General features: G+C 35.5%; 1 protein-coding gene across 3 annotated transcripts in view; it reads left to right on the forward strand.

Moving 5' to 3' along the window:
- Nucleotides 1-23,337, forward strand: part of HGF (hepatocyte growth factor) — a 101,215-nt gene that overhangs the window by 21,609 nt on the left and 56,269 nt on the right. For 2 of the 3 annotated variants that reach the window (XM_060196326.1, XM_007527907.3), the window contains exons 5-7: nucleotides 614-756; nucleotides 6,961-7,081; nucleotides 8,690-8,808. In XM_060196326.1, the coding sequence (XP_060052309.1) occupies nucleotides 614-756; nucleotides 6,961-7,081; nucleotides 8,690-8,808 (383 nt within the window). The remainder of the gene's footprint in view (nucleotides 1-613; nucleotides 757-6,960; nucleotides 7,082-8,689; nucleotides 8,809-23,337) is intronic. The other variant, XM_016190317.2, reaches the window with a different exon arrangement.

The following is a 23,337-nucleotide window of genomic DNA, read 5'->3' on the forward strand; positions in this document are numbered from 1 at the left end:
ACTCATGGGAGATATAAATATAGTTAGAGTCAGTTTATAAGTAAGCTAGCATAGTGAGAAAGGTTAAATAACTGCCTGAGTCTCCAATTAGAGAAAGCTGAAATCTGCACTCAAATTTCATTTGCTTGCACTCTGTGTTAGTTCATTTATCTGCTTCTCTACTCTACAGAAAGAAGAGCATACTCTTCATGAGAAAAACAATAAACAAACAAGTAATTGGTCACAAACAATGTAAGAGTGCGACTTCAAGGTTGATTACAAATTCTCTCCAAAGTGGCCTTGTTCAATCACTGGCTGCCTTTGTGGAGCTTTGGAAATGTGGCTTAAACTAGGTCACTTAAATTCTACAATGACTGGCTTTTAATAAATTCAGAAACAAGTTGTTATTAATGAGTACAGGACTTTAGTTAAGTAGATGCTCATAAAATTTAAATGTTTTATGAATGAATGGAAATAAAACAATTTATGCCATAGTAAATGACTGTATAAATTCTATGGGATAGAATATAGATTTCTTAACTTTTAGGAAAACCTTACCAATTAATTAGTAAAAATAATAGATCAAAAAAATTTGCATGCTCTTATACTGTAATGATTATCATTTTAAAACTAGCTTTTTGCCTTCGAGCTATCGGGGTAAAGACCTACAGGAAAACTACTGTCGAAATCCTCGAGGGGAAGAAGGGGGACCTTGGTGTTTCACAAGTAATCCAGAGGTACGCTACGAAGTCTGTGACATTCCTCAGTGTTCAGAAGGTAAATGAACCTGAATGCCATGTGGGACATCTGCTCCCAGTTTTGTGTAGAACCACAACTCACATTAAAGGTTAACAGAAACTAAGCAAATCTTGATAAATGTGGTGTTCATTCGAATCCAGCTGCAGAATTTATTGGAGCAATTGTGCACTATATTTTGAAAACTTATCACAAGATTAATGCAGAATGATGAAGCAAGATATCGGTTTGAATTTCACTAGAATCCAAGGCTTTCCTGAAGGGAGAGTAAGAGTTTGGACTTCCTCATCTGCTATCTTAAGCTCATATACCTCAAACTCTACTCCCATATGTCACCTCAAAGGAGTCAGATGAAATTTAGCCCCATTGTGACTAACGCTAATTCTATCCATCCAGCACCTGTTTCTGCAGAATTTCTGTTAAATTTAATTTGAAGAGATATGAAAGGGGTATATGGGACTTGAAGAAAATAAGGGAAGGGGCCACTGGAAACTAGAAGTCTCATTGTTTTGGTGAAAATGTGGTAGAGCCAAATTTGATAATCTGGAGCAGAAAATTAATCAGATTAGTATCTGAAGAAATCAGAGCAGTAAACCCTAAATCTATGTTTTTTACCTTCTACCACAGTATAAAACGTCGCTGTCCTTACTTTTGTAGTAGAAAGTAGAATGAATTACAAGAAGGATGAGTAATCATTTCAGCATTGTATGTGGTCTCATTTTGGGTGAGGGGGGTGGGGTGGGGTGGATATATGACTACTTAGTAGTTGTCCTTTTAGTTCTTTTGGAGATTGAGGTTCTAAAAGGCCAAATCATAAAACATCACATTCGGATACACATTTAATAGAATGTTAAGTGTTGGGGATGGGGTGGGGCTAATGGAATGCTGTCCAAGTTTAATAATATGGTATTTGTTTGTTAATCAAATGTTTTTTTTAAATACATCCATTTAATAGTGGGTTGAAATTTATCACATACAAGTCCATTGTCAGTTAACTGTCATAGAGAAAAGTGAATTTGTTTTCTGTTTTAGTTAATTTAAAATTTTTGGCTTCATGTGCTAGAGCCAGTTCCATTTCTGTTTGTAAATTCTTACTTTCCATTCCATATCATATCTTGTTTACTATAAGTTCTTCATTGTTTTCTTTTAAAAATAATAAACTGATATGTGATAACGTTATGAACAAGTCTGTTTTGTATGAGTAAGTTTGTAATTAATGTTTGTCTTAAACATACACATGGATGAAAAAAGTCCTACTTTTAATGAACTCCTCCTCACTATAATAGTTTTCTCATTTTGAAAATTATTGGTAAGGAGTTTTCTTATCTTGGTTAATGTTTAAACAACTTAGTATTTGTGTTACCTTTTATCTAGTCATGTGATAATATAGTTCTCAACACTTGGTCTATAAGAAAAACTTTCATAAAATATATTGGCATAGATCTGAACTGAAAAGCTATACAGATTAAATGTTATAAAAACAAGTAATTAGAAATACCTTGTTTTCAGTTGTCTTTTTCATTAGTAATATTAACATTGCTTTAATAATTGGAAGCCTTTGCATCTTCCTTAGAGTATGACATTGCTTATTAACATTATTGGCACAACATGCTGTTGTTTACCATGGTATTAAAGGCTATAGATATGTTATTTCTGGAAACAATCAGAGATCTAATAATAGAAGAATGAGAGAAGTGAATTACCATCTATCTACCTTTTAGAGTAAACATATTACAAAACACATGAACTGAGCTATGATGTTTAAATACATGAAAAAGTGAACAGTGTTTTAGAAGTGGGTTTAAAGCAAGAATAATTGTCAGTACATTAATAAAGAAAAGTGCTCTTTTATAAAGTGAATAGTATAGAACCATACAAGTAGGATATAAATTTCTATTTAACAACATATATGAGGGAAATTTCATAATTAAAAATTTCTAGGTAATTAATGAACCACTTTCATATATGGATATCTATTTACTAAAACATGGGTTCTAAGGGCTACATTATTATAGGAGAAGCAATAATAATCAAATAATTTTGTATGCCTAAAATTAAACAAAAATAACTGGTCAGAACTTGGACTATTTTTTAAAAAAAGTTGAAGAATGGCATTTTTAAAAGAATGTTTGTGGTGATATTAAGCTATTGCCTAAATAATCACATGACATCTGAAACTCCAGTTCAGACTAAACTATATCTGATAATTGATATATTACTTTCTTTTTTATTTTAATTTTTATTTATTATTGGATAGAGACAGAAATTGAGAGGGGACTGGGGAGATAGAGGGAGAAAGATCCAGAAAGATGCCTGCAGCCCTGCTTCACCACTCGTGAAGCTTTCCCCTTGCAGGTGGGGACCAGGGTCTTGAACCTGGGTCCCTGCTCACTGTAATGTGTACGCTTAACCAGGTGCACCACCTCCTGACCCCTATTAATGCCTTATAAACTAATCTTTCAAAATATTTGAAGTAGTCCAAGAGAATACTATTGTATTCAGAACCTTAAATAATGAAGTATTGCCATTAATTATAAACTAATAAATTATTGAAAAGTTCAATTTGTAAAAATGCAGGTCTTTAACTTTTGCTTACTTTAACCATTAGAAATGGAACAGATGAGCTTTCTAATGGTTTTTGACTTTTCAAGTCAATAAATTTCACTCAACCATAACTAATTTTTTAATATCTCATATCTAAAATTCCAGATAATACTTTTATAAGTTTATGTGATTTCATGATCTGTGTAGAGAGAGATTTTTAGAAATGAAGATTTGACTTAAAAAATACTTCTGAGTATGAATTTATACAACCATTCACATTTTTAAAATTCAGTTTTAACGAAGTAGTTACTCCCATGATTTGTCTGTGAGATATTTTCAAAATAGTTGTTTGTCAGTAAATTCAAATCATTGCAGTTCATGATTAAAAATACTAGAGCACAATGAATTTTTATTTTAGTTGGTTTACATAATTAGAAATATATTAAGTTAATCCTACTAATGTTATAACGCATATGTAGATTTAGTACTGTCCTGCTGTCATTTGTACCATTATATTTAGAAGAAAAATCTCACTTGCTTAATTTATGTTTCTTGGACTGTGAGAATATTTTGTGTGTGTCTTTTTTTTTTTTAAAGAACTCACTAACTATTTACATAATGCACTTACACTAAACCAAAAGAGAGTAGAATAGTCTTCACCCTCTTGCAGAGTTGTAAAGATTATTGACTTGGTGGTTTGGTTTCCACCTTTATTACTTAATTTTTGAACTGGAAAAAAAGTAAATTCTTAGTATTTTGGAAGTTTGAAAGTGATTAAGAATTTAAATACTGACTTTACTGGGATAATTTTGATGATTAGCCTGACGATTTAATGTAATATTCTAGCAGACTATTTGGTCTGGGTCAGGATTGCTAATCTAGTTGCTTTCCCATGGCCTCTGTTTCCCCATCTTCTAGTGGGTTCAACTTCAACAGGGAACAAGCTATTGCTGAAACAAGAAGGCAGAGGACTATGGGAATATGGTTGGAAAAGACAGGAAGATTGCCATTCTAAAACTGTAGGCGTCTGTCTTAAAGCGTGACTGGTTTAGAATATTTAGAGAGAGGGGGAAAAAAAAGATAAAATAAAGCACAATTAGGTAGTTAGAGAGAATGAAAAGGACAATGGACTATGAATCAGAAGACTTGTATTCCAGGCACAGGTTTGACATTTTCTGGTTTAGGTAAGTGACTTTAAACTTTTGTTGAGCCTTGTTCTCTTCACTGCAAGGATCAGTGATTTCTTATATGTTAAAAGTACTGACTAGTAAGAGACTACACGATTGTAATATGTTTAGCATCACAGTCTTATCACAGGATATATTTAATTCCCACCCCAACAACTTTTATTGCCTTCCAAAATCTGACATCACTTTTGTTAACTTTCATTTATTGCTAAAAATTTCATAGGTTCAATTGCATCCCCAATTCTTCACTTAACTATAAACATAAACAACAGGTTAATTCGTTGGTGTCCTTTGATGTTATTTTGCACCATTATTTTTTGTACTTGGGTTCAACTCCATGATCTTCTAAAAAGCAATTGTCACCAGTGCTATGAAAAATTTAGACTAGTTTATCTATAAACTTGCTGTTACACATGAGGGCCAGCAACCAGAAACATCAACATGGGCTGGTAACTTGTTATTAATGCTTGGGCACTGATTTAGTGAGACAAGCATTAATGTTTAACATTTCAAAATGGCGTTGACACACATCAAAAACTGGAAAACATTGATTTTACCACATTGATTCATGTTATAAAATCTCTGGTTATTTGTGTAGTAATTTTTCATCAAGACATTTTTTAAAATTCTAAAAATCAAGGAAAACTGCTTTGTAGTATAATGCCTGTTATCAGCTTTCTAGTGAAATCTATTCACTCTCATTAGAAGAGACACAGTCTTGTAAACTGTACTTGCACAGAGGCATGTATTCTAAGTCTTACATCCTATATGAGCTTAAGTACTGTACTGAATTTATAGGTGTGAACATGATACTCTAATTTTTTTCATTAAATATTAACAAGCAATATTTTCTCTGAAAATGTTAGATCTTGCATATTTTCAAGGAAAGGTAACAAATGAATCTGTGCCCCACTCAAGCAGAAAGCTGAAATATGATAATGCAAAACCTACACTGTTTCACTGTAAAAATGACCTTGGCCAACCATACCATCTTTGTTAAATGCTTGTGAACCTTTCTACTTTAGAATTCAAGCAAATACTGTCAGTGTTCTGGATAATCTCTTCGTGTCAAATTAGAGTAACCTGAATTGGTTTCTTGTTCTTGTTCACACACCACTTTCTCCATACTCTCCTCCCCTTAGATCTGAGTTGGTGACTTGATATTGTCACCTTTCATAACCCATATGAAAGACATAAATGAACCAAATTGAATGATCTCATTTCAGAAAGTTAATAGTTAGTGACCTATTAGATTATAGCAATTAAAATGACGATCCTAACATTAGATAACAAATTATTACATCTACTGGTTAGGTTTGATCCTTGTGGATAAAGCTAAGCATTGGTATCGTTTCCACCTTCAGATAATGTTATATGATCAGTAATTACAGATACAAATGATGTGTTTGTGAAAAGTATGCAGGATTTGTAGGAAAGCCAAGCAGTGATTTATTCCATGGGATGCCTGGTGTGCTACAAATCAACCTGTCCAGTTGAGAAGTCCCATTTTCAACTAGTTGATATAATTCAGTGGTTTTTAGTGTGTCTGAAGAGGCCAGCCAGATAGAACTATTAATTAACATAGAATCATCAGTAAGGTCCTGAATAATTAGATCAGCTTATACATTTTAAAACAGTGAGTGCAAGGAGTTCAATAGCAGGTCACTTTCCTTTCTAAGCCGGCTAAGAATGTAAACCTAGCCAGTCTTTTAGAAATGGATGTTCACTAGCAGAAAGGAGTCATGGTTTCTTAGTTTTAAATATTTGTACTCTGAATATTTCCAGATTTCTACCTGAAGTCACTCAAATAAGTCTGCTCTTGATTTTTGTATTGGAGCTTGGGACTCATTTTAAGTTATGTGTTTCCTGTGCTTGGAAAGTAACTTGAGAGAGGGACATTATTGTGCTGACATTAGAAATTTCTTGTGTTTTATAAGTAGTTTTTGTTTATTTATTGGATAGAGACAGAAGGAAACTGAGATGGAAAGGGGAGACAGAGAGGGAGGGAGAACAAGAGACACCGGCACCACCCCTTCACATCTCTTGAAGTTCTCCTCTTGCAGGTGGGAACCAGAGCTTGAGCCTGGGTCCTTAAGCATAGTATCGTGTACTCAGCCAGGCGAGCTACCACTAGGTGCCCCCTCTTTTTTAAAATAAATATTTTATTGTGTTTTATACTAACACAGATAAGTCTTCAGGAATCTTCCTGGTTTATAGGTAACTTTTGGGCAGTTAATAAAAAAAATAGCACCCTGATTCTTTAGTAATTTTGTTATTCTAATCACAAAAATTACACATAAAGTATTAGTTCTACATAAGTATTTTATGCTACTATTTATGTGCACTAGGCTCTAATATATAGTCAAAACGGCATGTAAACTCTTCTTAAAATCTCTGTTAAATGTATGATTTGCAATTATTTTTAAATAAAACAGTGATGTTCTTGATTTTTTCTTTCAGAAGCAATTAACATGTCATTCTTTAATTTTATTAGTTGAATGTATGACCTGCAATGGAGAAAGTTACCGTGGTCCCATGGATCATACAGAATCGGGCAAGACTTGCCAACGCTGGGATCATCAGACTCCACACCGGCACAAATTCTTGCCAGAAAGGTAAAATACCACATTTACTCTTCGAAGGATACTTTAAAAAGCCCACCACCAAGAAAAAACTGTTAATTGCTCAAACTGTCATGAAAAGTTCTCTTTATATGTTGTTTTCTGGATAGTACATAAATGTAAAATTTAGAATTCTTCTGAATATTCAGTGTCTTCTGATAGAGTTGCTGGAGTCATTATGTCTGAAGGAGATAGTGTGTAGACAGTGGTATTTATGATGAGGTTTAAGGGAATATATATTATAAATTCAGCCTATATTGGCTGGTGAAATAACAAGTCCCCAGAAATCAGAATGTTTCTAAACACAGGACCATAAGCGGAGTGCTGAAGGGAAGCAACATCTCTCATTTTCCTTGATAGCAGAAATCACTCAACAATAACCATTTTGACAGGCTTGAGATGTGGAAAGAGGTACTCTTGCTTTATAAAAGTCAATCTCCATTTAAAGCCACATCTTCAGAATCTTATGTAAAGTCGGGTCACATGAGTGACACTATAATGTATATCATACTCTGTGCTGGGAGAACACATGCCTCCAAGTGCAAGGACCCATGCTCAAGGGGAGGCTTTATGAATGTGCTGCAGATACCTTTTCTCTCACTCTCTCTTTGTCTCACCCTCCCCTATCAATTTCCCTCGGTCTGATCAAGAAAAAGAAAAAAAAAAGAAAAAACATGGCCCCTACAGGAGGTAAATTTAGTGTGTAGACACTGAACTCTAGCTATACCCCCAGTGATTATATATATTCATGGAAAAGGATCTTGGTATATTTTTAGGCAACCAAGTCTACTTTTCTTCCATGGAGTGGGTTTTGAGTTGAAATGTTTTTTTAAAAATATGTCTACTTTGGCCAGTCCAATTTATTTCACTGGAAAATTTTTACTGTATGAAAGAAGGATGTATTTTTAATTTTTATTGTTAAAAACAAAGTTATAAGAAATTCAAAGGAGATTGCCTCTCTACCTTTCTTTTTTTTTCCCTTTTTCTCTTTTTGTTTGTCAGGTGTTCTAAATAGAATTAAATCTCTGCCTTATTTTCAGTGTATGTCTTGTCTTTTAAGTGAGACCAGAAGGGATATGGTAGCAATTAAAATCAAGCAATTCAGAACTTTTAATTTAAGGAGAGGAGGGCATAGAGAAAGTGGGGTATTTGAATTTGTCTCTTGCTCTGGTAGAGGTGAGGGCATGACCTAGAAAGGTTCTATTCCTAAAATTGAGGTATCATTAGTAGCAGAACTATTGAAATCTAACTTAAAATTTGAACTCTTTAGCTTGTTTAGAGAAGAGGACCTGTTTCATGAATAAGTATTCTCAGGAGGTCATGTTTATGTAATTTATCCTTAATTTGGGTCCTGGGAGAAGAGATTCAGTTTCAGATTTCAACAGGTGGACATGTGCCAAATGAACCTATTCACTAGCAAAGATGAGGATACTCTCTGCTTGATGCTGTAATCAGTGGTTAGCAGCTCATATAAGGCAAAATATAGAATATTCCTTGTATTTCAAGCTTGTAATATCTGACCTAAGCCAACAGTTGTTTTGTGGGCTGAGAACAGTGTTTTCAGGCAGATTTACGTGACACTTTTCTTGGTGTGGTTTGCAGATATCCTGACAAGGGCTTTGATGATAATTATTGCCGCAATCCTGATGGCAAGCCGAGGCCATGGTGCTATACTCTTGACCCTGACACCCCTTGGGAGTACTGTGCAATTAAAATGTGTGGTAAGTTAGGGTCAAATTTATTGCTTCCTTTTCCTTTCACAGACTGATTCTAAGCAGGAGATTATTAGTAAGACAGGTTAACAACTATTTTACTTTATGTTTTAATGTGTCTAGGTTTTAGTATTTTGAGAATGTTTTATATAATCCCACCCAATCTTTTGAATTCTCAGAGAGCTGTTAATTTGAAAGAAATAAATACCCACATGGATATGGAAATATATGATATTTATACCTCTGTTTAAGCCCCAAACATCCTTATGTTATCAAGAAAAATATAAGAACTCCACAGAGGGAGAAAATTATCAAGGATCATGTGCAGAATATTAGCATCATCAGGGCTGTAAGAATTAAACCTTAGTTCTTACTTTTCAGTCCCATTTTCTTTCTTTAGTTTTTCATCCCAGAGACATAAGAGTTGTAAACTCACAGTGAACCTTTTCTAGCAAATGATTGCGGTGTAGAAGTCATATAGAAGCGTCTTGAAGAAATCTTTAATATTTAGTAGCTAATCTCTAGTTCTCTGACTGTCCTTGTATGCATTTTGCCCTCTGTTTTAATCTGCCTTTTAATAGTCCTCTAGTCTTATCTATCTATATCTCTCTTTTACTGGTTATGCAAAGCTTTCCTCACTTGGTCTTTGCTATCCAATTAAGTCTGCCTATCTGCTCCTCCACTCTATGGCTAGCTAGATATTTTTTTTTCCTGAAATGCATGATAACAACTAGATATAGATATGTATTTATATCTATGAGTGAAATTCTTATTTTTTCAACTGAACCCTAAAAATTTTAAGACTGACAGTGCTGAATGAATTTAATAAAATGATACAATAAGTTGACATTATCATATAAAAATATATAGGTAGTTATGTAAAGCCGATCCATATAAATTCAGGTACCAATACCCAGAATGATAAGTATATAATTCTGAGTATATGCATGGATATATGCATATTTAACTAGAAGATGAATGGAGATATTTCTTTGACTAGTCCTTATTCAGTATTATCTATACTATGATTCAGCCAAAATAAATATCTTTTCACTTAGACTTGCTAATAAAGGAAAATGTTTCATAAGAATCAGATAAAATACAGAGGAGATATTCTTAGCATATGTGAAATGACAGCAGGATCTCTTAGAACATTGTGTCCTAAGGGAATGGAATAATCTGTTTTATTCTCTAAAATAAATGACTCCTCTGATAGTATTTCTCCGTATAGATTAGCTTAGTTCAACTCATTATTTACGCTAATTTTTCCATCATTCTAGAACACTTGGTGTACAGTATATTGAATGTTTCCATTGCATTTTTGTATGCTTTAAGAATTTTTATCAGTCATCTCAAAATAAGACCAATATAAGCACATACGACACATGCTCACACACATTATACACATTATACAATCCTCACATTGTATATTCACTCCACAACTGGCATATATATATATGTATATATTTATTATTAATAATTCATGGGTTACCTTCCTTGTCTGTTCTAAACCAATCTATGACTAATTTGAAAGACATTGGAAGAAGAAAATAAACTTGTTGAATGTGATGTTTCTTTTCAATCTTTTTTTTTTCTCTCTACTTTGTTCAAACAGGAATTGGCTATTTTTTCAGCTATGACGCAGTAGTCATTATGGCCTTGTTGAACAGAAATGGTGTTTATAAGATACTAATTTTAAGAAAATAGTGGCAGGAGTTGTGAACCAAATTTGTATAATTCATATTGAAATAAGATCTTTGTGTATTTAGCTGAGACCTAACACGTGTATTTTCTTTTTCTTTTCTTTTTTCTTTTACTTTTTATTTATAAGATGGAAATATTGACAAGACTATAGGATAAGAGGGGTACAATTCCCACCACCAGAATTCCATATCCCATCCCCTCCCCTGACAGCTTTCCTATTCTTTATCCCTCTGGGAGTATGAACCCAGGGTCATTATGGGGTGCAGGAAGGTGGAAGGTCTGACTTCTGTAATTGCTTCTCTGCTGAATATGGGCATTGGTATGTCAATCCATACTCCCAGCCTGTCTCTGTCCCTAGTGTGGAAAGGCTCTGAGGAGGAAGGGCTCCAGGGCACATTGGTGGAGTCTCTTGCCCGTGAAAGTCAGGATGGCACATGTGTATTTTCACTGCTTTGGGTTGCTTTTGTTTTCAGAGAGAGGGAGATGGAGAAATACTAAAGTACCAGAGCTTCACTGAGTGCCTAGTGGCTCATAGGTGGTACTTGGGTGTTAAAATCTAGACTATGTACATGGTAAGGCAGGCACTCCACCACATGAACTATCTCTCCTTTATAATATAGCTTTTAATTAATTTTTTGAGCTTTAGAAATATTTCATTACAGGGCAGGTTTTTTGGTTTGTAAAATGGTGTTGAGACTAAGTTTTTTTTTTTTTTGACATGAATAAAACATCGTTGCCATTCTGGAGTTTTATAAAGGGTAAGATAATCTTTCATGGATTTTTCTATACATATGTAATATCAAACCATAATTTGGTGGTGTTTCAGTTGTGCATCAGTTTTCTGTTGCTGCATAAGGAATTATGAGAAACTTGTTTAAAAATGTCACACAGTATTATTTCATTTGTGAGTCAGGAGTCTGGGCATGACTCAGGTAGGGACTCTGCTTGAGACCTTACAAGGTTGTGATTACTTTCTCACCCAACCTACTGTCTCATTTACTTCTTAGAAACCTGTTCCAATTTTTCTGATTTGTTAGCAAGGTTAGTTTCTTACAGTTACAGTGCAGAGGCCCTCATCTTCTAGAGAATACTTATTTGTCCTTTTGTGTGACCCTGTCTACACTATGTCCCTTTATTTCTCCTTCCTCCTCTTTCTATTATACTTGAAGGACAGAGAGAAATTTAGAGGAGAGAGGAGATAGAGAGAGAAAAAGAGGGACACCTGCAGACCTGCTTCAGAGCTTGTGAAGCATCTCCCTTGCAGATGGAGAGGGGGGGTTCAAACTCAGGTCCTTGTGCAAGGTAATGTATGCACTTAACTAGGTGTGCCAGCCCTTTCCTCTCCTCTCCTCTCCTCTCCTCTCCTCTCCTCTCCTCTCCTCTCCTCTCCTCTCCTCTCCTCTCCTCTCCTCTCCTCTCCTCTCCTCTCCTCTCCTTTCTTTTCTTTCTTTTTAAAAAGTATTTTTATTTATTTATTGGATAGAGACAGCCAGAAATCCAGAGGGAAAGGGGTGATAGAGAGGGAGACAGACAGAAAAACACCTGTACCCCTGCCTCACCACTTGCGAAGCTTTCCCCCTGCAGGGGGGAACCCAGAGCTCAAACCTGTCCTTGTGCACTATAACCTCTGCACTCAACCAGGTGTGCCATTACCTGACCCCTTCTTTTTTCCTTCCTTCCTTCCTTCCTTCCTTCCTTCCTTCCTTCCTTCCTTCCTTCCTTCCTTCCTTCCTTCCCTTTTTTAAATTTATTTTTATTTTTTCCCCTTTTGTTGCCCTTGTTTATTGTTGTTGTTGCTGCTGTTGTTGTTGGATAAGACAGATAGAAATCTAGAGAGGAGGGAAAGACAGAGAGGGGGAGAAAAAGACACCTGCACACCTGTTTTCACCACCTGTGAAGTGAACCCCCTGCAGGTGAGGAGCCGAGGACTTGAACTGGGATCCTTATGCCAGTACATGGGCTTTGCGCCATGTGCGCTTAACCCGCTGCAACATCGCCTGGCGCTCTCTCTCTCTCTCTCTCTCTCTCTCTCTCTCCTCCAGGGTTATCGCTGGTGCTCAGTGTCTGCACTACTAATATACTGATCCTTGAGGCCTTTTAAATTTTTTATTTATTTTTTATTGGATAGGACAGAGAGAAATTGAGAGAGGAAGGGAAGATAGAGAGGGGAGAGAAAGATAGACATCTGTAGACCTGCTTGTTTGTCTGACTAGGTGAACCCACCTAGGGTAATTTCCTTTTAATTTAAATTTGACTAATTGGAATTATTCCAGTAAAATCAGTTTTGTTCGTGCTGTGAAATTTAAATTAATTTAAAAAATAGAATATGGGCTGTGTGGTAGTGCACCTGGTTGAGTGCACATGTTACAGTGCGCAAGGACCCAGGTGCCAGCCCCCCAGTCTCCACCTGAAGGGGGAAAGCTTCACAAGTGGTGAAGTAGTGCTTCAGGTGTCTGTCTGTCTCTCTCCCCATTATCCCCTTCCTTCTCAAGTTCTTGCTGTCTCTAGCCAACAGATAATAAAAAAATAAAATAAATTTAAATTAATCAGAGGAGAAGCTCTCCTACCGTTGTCACAAGTACCACCCATACTCTCAAGGTGAGGATTTTCAAAGTGTCTATCGCTAGAAAGGCATATTGAGGATTGTATTATAATTTCGGACACATCATATATGCTTGCATTAGATTCTTAAATCAGCTTTCTGTTTCTATTAGTATTGACTGCTTGCATTCAGTGTAAGTGTTCAATATCTCTCAGGGAATAAATAAGAGTTGGCGACCATGACAACCTCTCTAAAATTGAAGGTTGGTTTAAAGCTATCATTCTGGGGTGGAATGGTAGGTGTTGTTACCATACGCAAGGACCTGGGTTCAAGCCCCTGCTCCCATCTACAGGGAGAGTAGTGATGCAGTGCTACAGGTGTCTCTTTCTCCATGTTTCCCTTTCCTCTCAATCCTATCAAAAAATAATGAAGGAGTCAGGTGGCAGCACAGAGGGTTAAGCGCAGGTGGCACAAAGCGCAAGGACTGGCATAAGGATCCTGGTTCAAGTCCCCCACCTGCGGGGGAGTCGCTTCACAAGTGGTGAAGCAGGTCTGCAGGTGTCTATCTTTCTCTCTGCTTCTCTGTCTTCCCCTCCCCTCTCTACTTCTCTCTGTCCTGTCTAACAAAAACAACAGCAATAACAACAACAATAATAACTACAGTAATAAAACAACAAGGGCAACAAAAAGGAATAAATAAATATTTAAAAATTATAAAAATTATATTAAAATAATAGCTAAAAATTTAAAAGGGAGAAAAAAGCCACGCAGAGAGCAGCAGCAGATTCATCATGTAGGCACTGAGCCCCACCAATACCTTGTTTGCAACAAAGGAATGAATGAATAAATAAAAACTGTCATACCGTGTTATAAAAAATAGATTAGGAAATAATAATTACCTCCATTTTTTTTACTTTCATGTGTAGTGCAGTGTGGTAGTTCAGTTTAATCCTTTTGAATCTTTTTTTAAAAAAATATTTTTTTAACTTTATTTAATTTGGTAGGATGAAGAGAAATTGAGAAGGAATGGGAATAGAGAAGAGAAATACAGAGAGAGACACTTGGTAGCATTGCCTCACTGCTTGTGAAGCTTTCTCCTCTGCAGGTGGGGACCAGGAACTAGAACCCTTCTTCTTGAGAATAGCAACATGTGCACTTAACCAGGTGTACTACCACCTGGCCCCATGCAAAAAACTCACTTAAGAATCTAATGAAAATGTATGTAATGTGTATAAAACTCTAAGACAACCCCCAATAGTTCTTTCCAGTGATATACACTCTGATAATCCCCACCTTTTGAATGTGGATGGTACTTGTGATAATGGTAGGAGAGCTTCTCCTGATTAATTTCAACCCAATTTTCCCAAAACCATTTGTTGAAGACTTTTCTTTTTTCATTTAATGTTTTGGCCCTACTTGTCAAAAGTTTGATGTCCAGTAGGTCTATGGATTGATTTATGGGCTTCACAGTCTATTTCACCAATCTAAGTGTTTATTTTGGTTACAGAACCAGGATTATAGTATTTCTATGATATAATTTGAGGTCAGGAAGTTTGATGCCTCCAGTTTTATTCCCCACCCCCCAATACTGCTTTGGATATCCTAGGAATTTTTTTGATTATAGATAAACTTTTAAAGTTTTTGGTATATTCTCATAATTTGGTGGGTGGCTGGACAGGAGTCTACCAGGTCGAGTTCACATATTACTTTGTATGAGGAGGACCTGGGTTCAAGTCTCCACCCACAAGGGGAAGCTTGGTGAAGCAGGTCTTCAGGTGTCTCTTTCTCCCTCCCTGCTTGCCTTACTCAATTTCAATCTGTTATATATAATAAAGAAAGGAAGAAAGAAAAAAGTAAAAATGGCCACCAGGATCAGTGAATTCATCATATAGTCCTCAAATCCCAGCTATAACCCTGATGGCAACTTTAAAAGAAGGGGAGGGAGGGAGGGAGGGAGAGAAGGAGAAAAGAAGGAAAGAAGAGAGGAAGGAAGAAAAGAAGGAAGGAAAGAAGGAAAGAAAGAAAGAAAAGAAAGAAAGAAAGAAAGAAAGAAAGAAGGAAAGAAAGAAAGAAGGAAAGAAAGAAAGAAGGAAAGAAAGAATTCAGTGGGACCTTGACAGAGTTTACATAAAATCTGACTCTAGATAGAATGGTCATTTCAGCAAAATTAATTCTTCCAATCCATTAGCACGATATATCCTTCCATTTTTTTTTGTGTGTGTCTCTATTTCAAGGAAAGAGAGATGAAAACTCAGTTCTCTTCATACAAGTCTTTGCTAGGTTTATTCCTAGATATTTGACGTTTTTGATGTTGTAGTAAATGGAATCAACTTCCAGATTTCTTTTTCTAATTTGCATGGTGTAATGCGACGGATTTTTTTTATATTAATTTTGTAGCCTGCTACCTTACTATATTGTTCAATAATTTCCAGGAGTTTTCTACTAAATTCATTTAGGTTTTCTATATATGTTATCATATCATCTACAAGTAGTAATAGTTTGACTTCTCTTCTAATCAGTATTCCTTTATTTTCTTTCTTTCGTCTAATTGCTACGACTAGGACTTCTAAGACTATGTGTAGTAGTAGTGATGACAATGGACACTTCTCACTTGTACCTGACCTATGTGGGAAAGTGTTTAGTTTCTTGATGTTGACTGTAGGTTTGCTGTATATAAACTCAACTAATTTGAGGAATTTCTTAACCTATCCCCATTCTTTTACTGTTTTGATCATAAAAGTGTCTTGAATTTTGTCAGAGACTTTTTATTCATCTAATAACGTAATTTTTGGTTTTGTTGATACAGTTTAATATATATATATATCCTAGAACCAGACATGGGATGAATCTTACTTGGTTGTGATTTAGAATATTTTTAATGTACTAATGTATCTAGTTGGCTGTAATTTGTTTAATATCCTTCTATGTTCATAAGGCATATTGGTCTGAAGTTTTCTTATATTTTTGATTTTGGCATCAAGGTGATGTTGGACTCATAGAAGGTGGCATTCCTGTGTCTTTTTTTTTTTTTTTTTGAATCAAAATGAGAGAGAGGGATTCTTGTGAATCCCCCCCCCCCCCCCATGGCAATCAGGTGCTTAAATGCTGCTTTTTACTTATGGTAATAAGTGCTCTTTATTTGCACCACCACCTGGCCCTTGTTTTTGTTTGTTTGTTTGTTTGTTTGTTTTTACTGATTTAATAGAAGGAGAGAGAGAGATAAGAGAAGCCAAATGAAGAGATACCTGTAGCACAGTTCCACCATGCATGAAACTTTCACTCTGCAGGTGACTTAAACCCGGATCCTCATGGATAGTAGTGTTTGTGCTCTACTAGGTGCACCACCACCTGGCTCTGCTTTTTAAGTATTGGTAAACTGTACGGTGGCCAATGTTTATTTGAATGTTTTATTAATAATTTAAATTCATTGTTTATAGACTTCCTGGATTGAAGATATTTTTATACTCTTTAAAATGAGAACTCCAAACTAACTTACTTTCTTTCCTTCTCACCTTCCTCTCCTTCTCCTCCTCCTCCTCCTCTTTCTCCTTTTCCTTCTCCTTCTTCTTCTAACTAGAGCACTGGTCAACACTGGCTTATGGTGGAAACCTTAGGCATGAGAGTCTCTTTGCATATCCATTATGCTACCTACCCCTGCACTTTTTTTTTGAGAATCCCAAACGTTCTTTATTTTATTTTTTTAATATTTTATTTATTTTCCCTTTTGCTGCCCTTGTAGTTCTTCATTTTTGTTATAGTTGTTGTTATTGATATCGCTGTTAGGACAGAGAGAAATGGAGAGAGAAGGGGAAGACAGAGAGGGAGAGAGAAAGATAGACACCTGCAGACCTGCTTCATCTCCTGTGAAGAGACTCCCTTGCAGGTAGGGAGCCGGGGGATCCTTCCACAGGTCCTTGTGCTTTGCGCCATGTGTGCTTAACCCGCTGCACTACTGCCCGACTCCCCACAAACTTTCTATGTGGATATATATATGAATATTTGTTAAGATGGAAATAAAAATATTAATTAAAAAAGAATTAATCCATTCAAAATTAAACAAACTATTAGATATAATTAGCGTAACATGTTTAAAATAGAAAAATAATTAGTTTTTAAAATTTTTTATCTTTATTTATTTATTGGATAGAGACAGTCAGAAATTGTGTGGCCAGGGAGACATAGAGAGGGAGAGAGACAGAGAGACACCTGCAGACCAGTTTCATCACTCATGAAACTTCCCCTGCAGGTGGGGACCGTGGACTCGAACCTGGGTCCTTGAACATTGTAATGTGCGCTCAACTGGGCCCCTAGTAATTAGTTTTTTGTTTTTTGTTTTCCAAAAAAAAAGAGAGGAAAGGGGCCAGGGTGGTGGCACACCTGGTTGAGTGAATGTATTACAGTGCGCAAGGATCTGGGTTCCAGACCCTGGTCCCCACCTGCAGGGGGGAAGCTTTGTGAGTGGTGAAGCAGTGTTTCAGGTTATCTGTCTGTCTCTCTCCCTCTCTAGCACCCCCTTCCCTCTTGATTTCTGGCTATCTCTGTCCAATAAATAAAGATAATTAATAAATGTAAAAATAAAATTAAAATAAGAGAGGAAATAGCACCATGTGATTTTTTTGGGTAAATTTAGATTTATTTATTTATTATTTTTTTTGCAAACTTTAAAAATATGTAACCAGAAGATTTTGTGTTAGTATTTAGTTTTATGGACTGTATATCAAATGACATCTGAAAATTCCACTTTAAAATGGGCAAATGATGCAAATGCTGTCTTGTATTATTAGGAAAAGTACCACTGATATCCTAGAGTTTTAGGTAAGTGTCCTGGATTCTCATAAGACAGCTTAGCTTTTATATTACATGTCTGGTCTTGGAAGACTGATATAGTTTCATTAGTCTATACCAACTATAATATATTTATTAGCTGCTCCACTGGTTATTCTACTTCTACTACTTATAACTAGCATTTGTATCATTTGTTGCCCTTCAAAAATATTTATTTATTTTGGATAAAGACAGAAAATTTGAAGAAAAAAAAAGAGAAAAATAGAGAGGGGGAAGAAGGATGTAGAGATGGGTTGAGAGAAAGAGAGAGAGAGAGAGAGAGACTTCCAACACAGCTTCACCTGTGTGGAAGGTTCCTCCCCTCCAGGTCCTCCCTCATGGTAATGTGTGCATTCTAGCAAGGACCCCACCACATGTCTTCTGTTAAATCTGAAGGTACACAAGATAGCTGAAGGCAATGGATTCCATTTACCCTCGCTAATCAGCCTTTGGAGGTCTTTTTATTTTTTTGCTTTTTCTTTTGCACACTTAAATTTTAAAATGTGGTGGTTCAGAAGATCACTTTCTGGCTAGGGCACACACTTCACCCATGTACAAAGACTTGAATGATGAGAAAATAATTTATTGCTGTTTAAGTCACTCAATCTATAGTATTTTGTTATGATATTCTAAGTTGACTAATATGTGTTTTGCCATTGGCAATAAATAAAAAGAATCCTTCCTCCTAGCTACCTGTTGTTTATCAGAATTATCTTAAGATAACATCCAGTGTTTTTAAATTCAGTAAATCAGTCTGGTGTAAAATAATCTTAGCAAATCATTTTCTTAAAGAAAGCTATGTCTTTGTATTTCATTAATTCATTCAAGAGGAGTCATAGAGACAAGATCTAATTGTTTTCTGAGTCAGAAGAAAGCAATACTGTCAATACCCTTTCTCAAGGGAAAGATGTTATACTTGGAAGTCTTTTCTAAGTCATCTTCTAAGGAGTAAAAGTATAGAGTTAAAGACCTTTCATGAAAGTCTCTCCTGAGCATTTCTTACCAGTAAAGGCTTGGATGAAATCCAGGGGAAAGTTTTAGATAGGAATACTAGGTTCACACAGAAAGAAAACGTGCAAACAATTTGAGGTTTGTACTTTGGAGGTCTTTATACTACTTTCCCATGTCAATTTTAAAGCAAGAAGCTATTTACATTTATATTGAAGCTGATTGTGCCTTTTGTGGTCCGAAGTGCATACGTATGCTGATGCGAGAACAGCTTTACCCAGGTTTTCAATCTCCAGAGACCATCTTAAAATAAATTCTAGTTCCTGTTGCTCTTCAGTAGGTGATAATAACAAGTGAGTTGGACCGAATAATCAGTTCTTTGTTCACACCTTATGAAGCAACTTATTCGTAGCCATAGAATAAAGATCATCAATAGATTCCCAATACTCATACACTGATAAGATTTTGAAGGGGAGAGGAATGCTAAGGTAAGGATCTATTTATTATTAATTTAAAGTTTGCGTAACTATGGTTGTGAATCTCTGTAATATACTTGTGCACTCTTATTCTGAAGCTGTCATCCATGGATCCTCTATAGGCCTATAGGATGTCTTTGAAAGAATTTGAGATGAATCTTGGACAAACAAGATAACTCACTTGGGTAGTGTGCTGCTTTGCCATGTGTGAGACCCAGATTCAAACTCAGCCTCCACTACACTTAAGAAAGCTTTGGTGCTGTCTTCTTACTCATTCTGCTTCTCTTTCTCTCTGTTGCTAAATAAATAAATAAATAAATATTTCACAGAGAAAATGGATCAGATTAATTATTAGTTATCTTACTGTATGGGCCTCAGCTTGACAGATCTGATGCCTATCCCAAACAATTAATAACAGTTAATGTCCTTTATCTCAGATATCTACCCAAGCATTAAAATTCCCTACCAGATATCATAGCAATCAGATGGCAGCACAACTACACCAGCAAAGAGAAATTAATGTTTCAAGAGGCACCCATTGTATTTGATCATGTTCTAATAGAAAAGTTAAAAATTTCAACAGCAAATGCTTTCCTTAAAACATATCCAAACAGAAAAGTCTATGTCAATCATTAAAGAAAAAACATTCCTTCCTTCATAGGCTATTGAGAATCATATAAATATGCCTGCATAAGACTCTAAAGGGTAGCCTCTATGACACCCTTGGCAAAGTTTTTTATTTGTGAGAAACTCTCAGAAGAGTTTCTGGTATTTTCTGTGTGAACTTAATAGACATATTTGCAAAAATATTTGTGTATGTGGGATGCAATATTTTAAAAACATGTTGCTTTAACTTGATCAGTTTCAGCTGATACTTGATTTGGGGAGATTTCTGGTCTTCATTAAGTCTTTGCTTGTTCACTGGAGACTCATCAAAAACTTCCCTTATTCAGGTTCCATATTTAAGTACTATATTCAATACAATAGTTTTCCTAATATTTAACAGTCATTTCCATGTCAACTGGTTGAAGAATATGTTTTGTTTTTACACCAAGTTTTGATTTTTTTTTTTTACATAAACATCCTTCCCACCACCAAAGGACTGTGTCCCGATCTCTCCCCCCCCACACATAGTGAAGCTGAAGTTTTGATATTTATAGGATATGGCAGAAGAATGCATTTAACTTAATTGTTATTACTGACTTAGAAGATTTTAAGATAATAGGGCTATAGTTCCACACAACTCCCATCACCAAAGTTCTGTGTCCCCATCCCTCTAACAATAATTACCATGATTCACCCATAGTCTTAGATATGGATTGACTATATATATATTCAAGTTCATGTGTCTCAGTTATCTATATTGCGTATATGAGTGAAAACATCTGGTAGTTGTCTTTTACTTCCTTAGTTATCTGACTGAAGTTATCACCTCTAGGCCATCCAGCAGGACACACTGGTACCTTTTTATTTTTAATTTCTGAATAGTTATATCTCATAACTTCTTTGTCCAGTCATCAGCTGATTGGAATTTAGGTTGTTTCTGTATTTTGGCTTTTGAGACTAGTAAAGCTATGAGTAGCAGGGTACATTTTATTATAGCACATTTTGTGTGAATAATATTTATGCATGTGATAGCAAAGATCAGACATTTGTATCACAGCTATATGGTCTATGGTTGAATCATTTATTGTGATTTATTGTGAAAATATCAGATTGTATATATTCAACAACTAAAGTGTCATGATAACTTATTAATTGATAAAACCAAGTTATCTTGCTATCCTTATAAATCTTTATGTGCCTGTATTATTTATTCTGTGCATTGACATAAGAATTGTATGTTTTTTGTTGCTGAGGAGATTTGAAGCAACTGAATTTCATTTGTAGATATATTGACTTCTTATTACATATTGTAGTTGAGGTAAAATACTAGCTGAATTCTATTAGGTTGTAGCTAAATATTAAAAAATAATCCCTTTCAATTAAAACACAAGAAAATTGAAACTCTAATTTATATTTATATATTTTACATTGATGGATGCTTAATAAATTAAAAGACACTATATTGCTATATAGACTGTCTATATCATTATATCATTATAAAGCACGTTTTTGTTCTGGTTGCTATGCAGAATATCGTAGTCTGGATGGTTAACAAGCATCAACTTTTTATTCTCATAGTTATGAAGACTGGGAAGTCCAAGACTGAGGGACTGACAGATTTGTTATCTGGTGAAACTCTTTTTCTGGTTCATAGGTGGTTGTCTTCTGTCTGTGTTCTTACATGATGAAAGGAACTAGGGAGTCCCCACTCTCCTTTTAATAAGGATATGAATTCCACTTACAAGGACTTCACCACTATACCTTATTCACTACAGAAAACCCTACTTCTAATAATATTATGTTTTGGGATATTGTACAGATGTGGTTGAGCATTGGCAGGGCCCACAAACCACTGTATTTCCATGCAAGTATTATTTACATATCCCCCACCACGTTATCCCCTCAGGGTATTGCTAATTCTCCGAGCTATAACTACAGCAATTGCTACTAAGCAAGTTCTCAGAATGCCATTTTCTTTTCTCCACCCTCTTCCCTAGCCAATTCTGTCCCAACTAGCCACTTCCGTTTTTACCCTTAAAAATCCCGCAGCTGTTCCTTGTTTTGCTCTCTCTCTCTCTTTCTTTTCTGAGTCCTGACCTGGAGAAGGGCTGGCGTGCATAGTGGGAGGTGGTCATTTTGCTAGCTCCACGTGGCCTAAACTTGTGCTCACTCCCAACTCTGGGGCGTCCCCATCAATAAAGAATTGTATTACCATGCTGCCATGAGTTTCTTGTCTTTCTCTCCAGTGAAGCTAGTCTGGCATTTTGGTGCCCAACGTGGCAGGGCTGAGGGATGCCCCGTGATTATGTTGAGGATTAGAATATCAACATACAAATTTTGAGAAGGCAATATACACTCAGTTTATAGCATGGTCTAATAAAAGTTGTTATTTTATTTTGTAGAATATTGCATTTTTATTAAGGTGAAGTAATTCTAGAATTTTGGTAATTTCCAAAGGCTTAATTGTTTTAAAATAAAATATTTATTTATTTTCCCTTTCCTTGTCCTTGCTTTTCATTGTTGTTGTAGTTATTATTGTTATTGTTATTGATGTCATCATTGTTAGATAGGACAGAGAGAGATGGAGAGAGGAGGGGAAGACAAAGAGGGGGAGAAAAAGATAAACACCTGCAGACCTGCTTCACCACCTATGAAGTGACTCCCCTGCAGGTGGGGATCCGGGCCCTTGAACTCGGATCCTTACATGGATCCTTGTGCTTTGCGCCACGTGCACTTAACCTGCTGTGCTACCCCCTGGCTCCTTAAAGGCTTAAGTTTTACTGAAAAACTGGAATTGGTTAAATAACACAATGTATTTAATCCATTTTGAGATTTTTTTTTTTTTATGTAACCATTTAACTTGCACTGACTACAGTGAGTAATATTTCTGTGATGCTTATATTTCAGAAACTGAAGATATTTTTAAAATCTTCTAAATTTTGGTTCAAACTTGTGATTTTTATGGTCTTCACTCACACCTACTGTGGGGGAAATGTGACAGTTTACCTGTGACAACTCTAGTCTTGTAAAGCAATACTTGCCCCCCAAAAAGCTCTATAATAAATAAATAAATAAAATGCCTAAAAAAAAGTGAAAAAATCTAGTATTAAATCTCACTGGGATCTTTGTATAGAGGTACAAAGTTCACATCAAAAAGTCTAATTATTGAACTAAACACTGAAAAGATACTGGGTTAATCCATAAATAAATATTTTCCTCAATAGTCTTAGACAAATACCTTTGATCTAGGGCATTGGTAACATAAATATGTAAAAGATCATTTAATCACACAAGGCAACACATTTATAAGAAAGACACAAATTTAAATGGAATTGAAGAATCACTTTACAAAAATATAAAAATGTTTCTCTATCTCTGACCACTTAGAGCGTGTATAATTGTGACTTCTGAAAAAATGACACATTTACTCTGGAATGG

Source organism: Erinaceus europaeus, chromosome 8 (genome assembly GCF_950295315.1).
Source record: "Erinaceus europaeus chromosome 8, mEriEur2.1, whole genome shotgun sequence".
Classification (NCBI taxonomy): Eukaryota; Metazoa; Chordata; class Mammalia; order Eulipotyphla; family Erinaceidae; genus Erinaceus; species Erinaceus europaeus.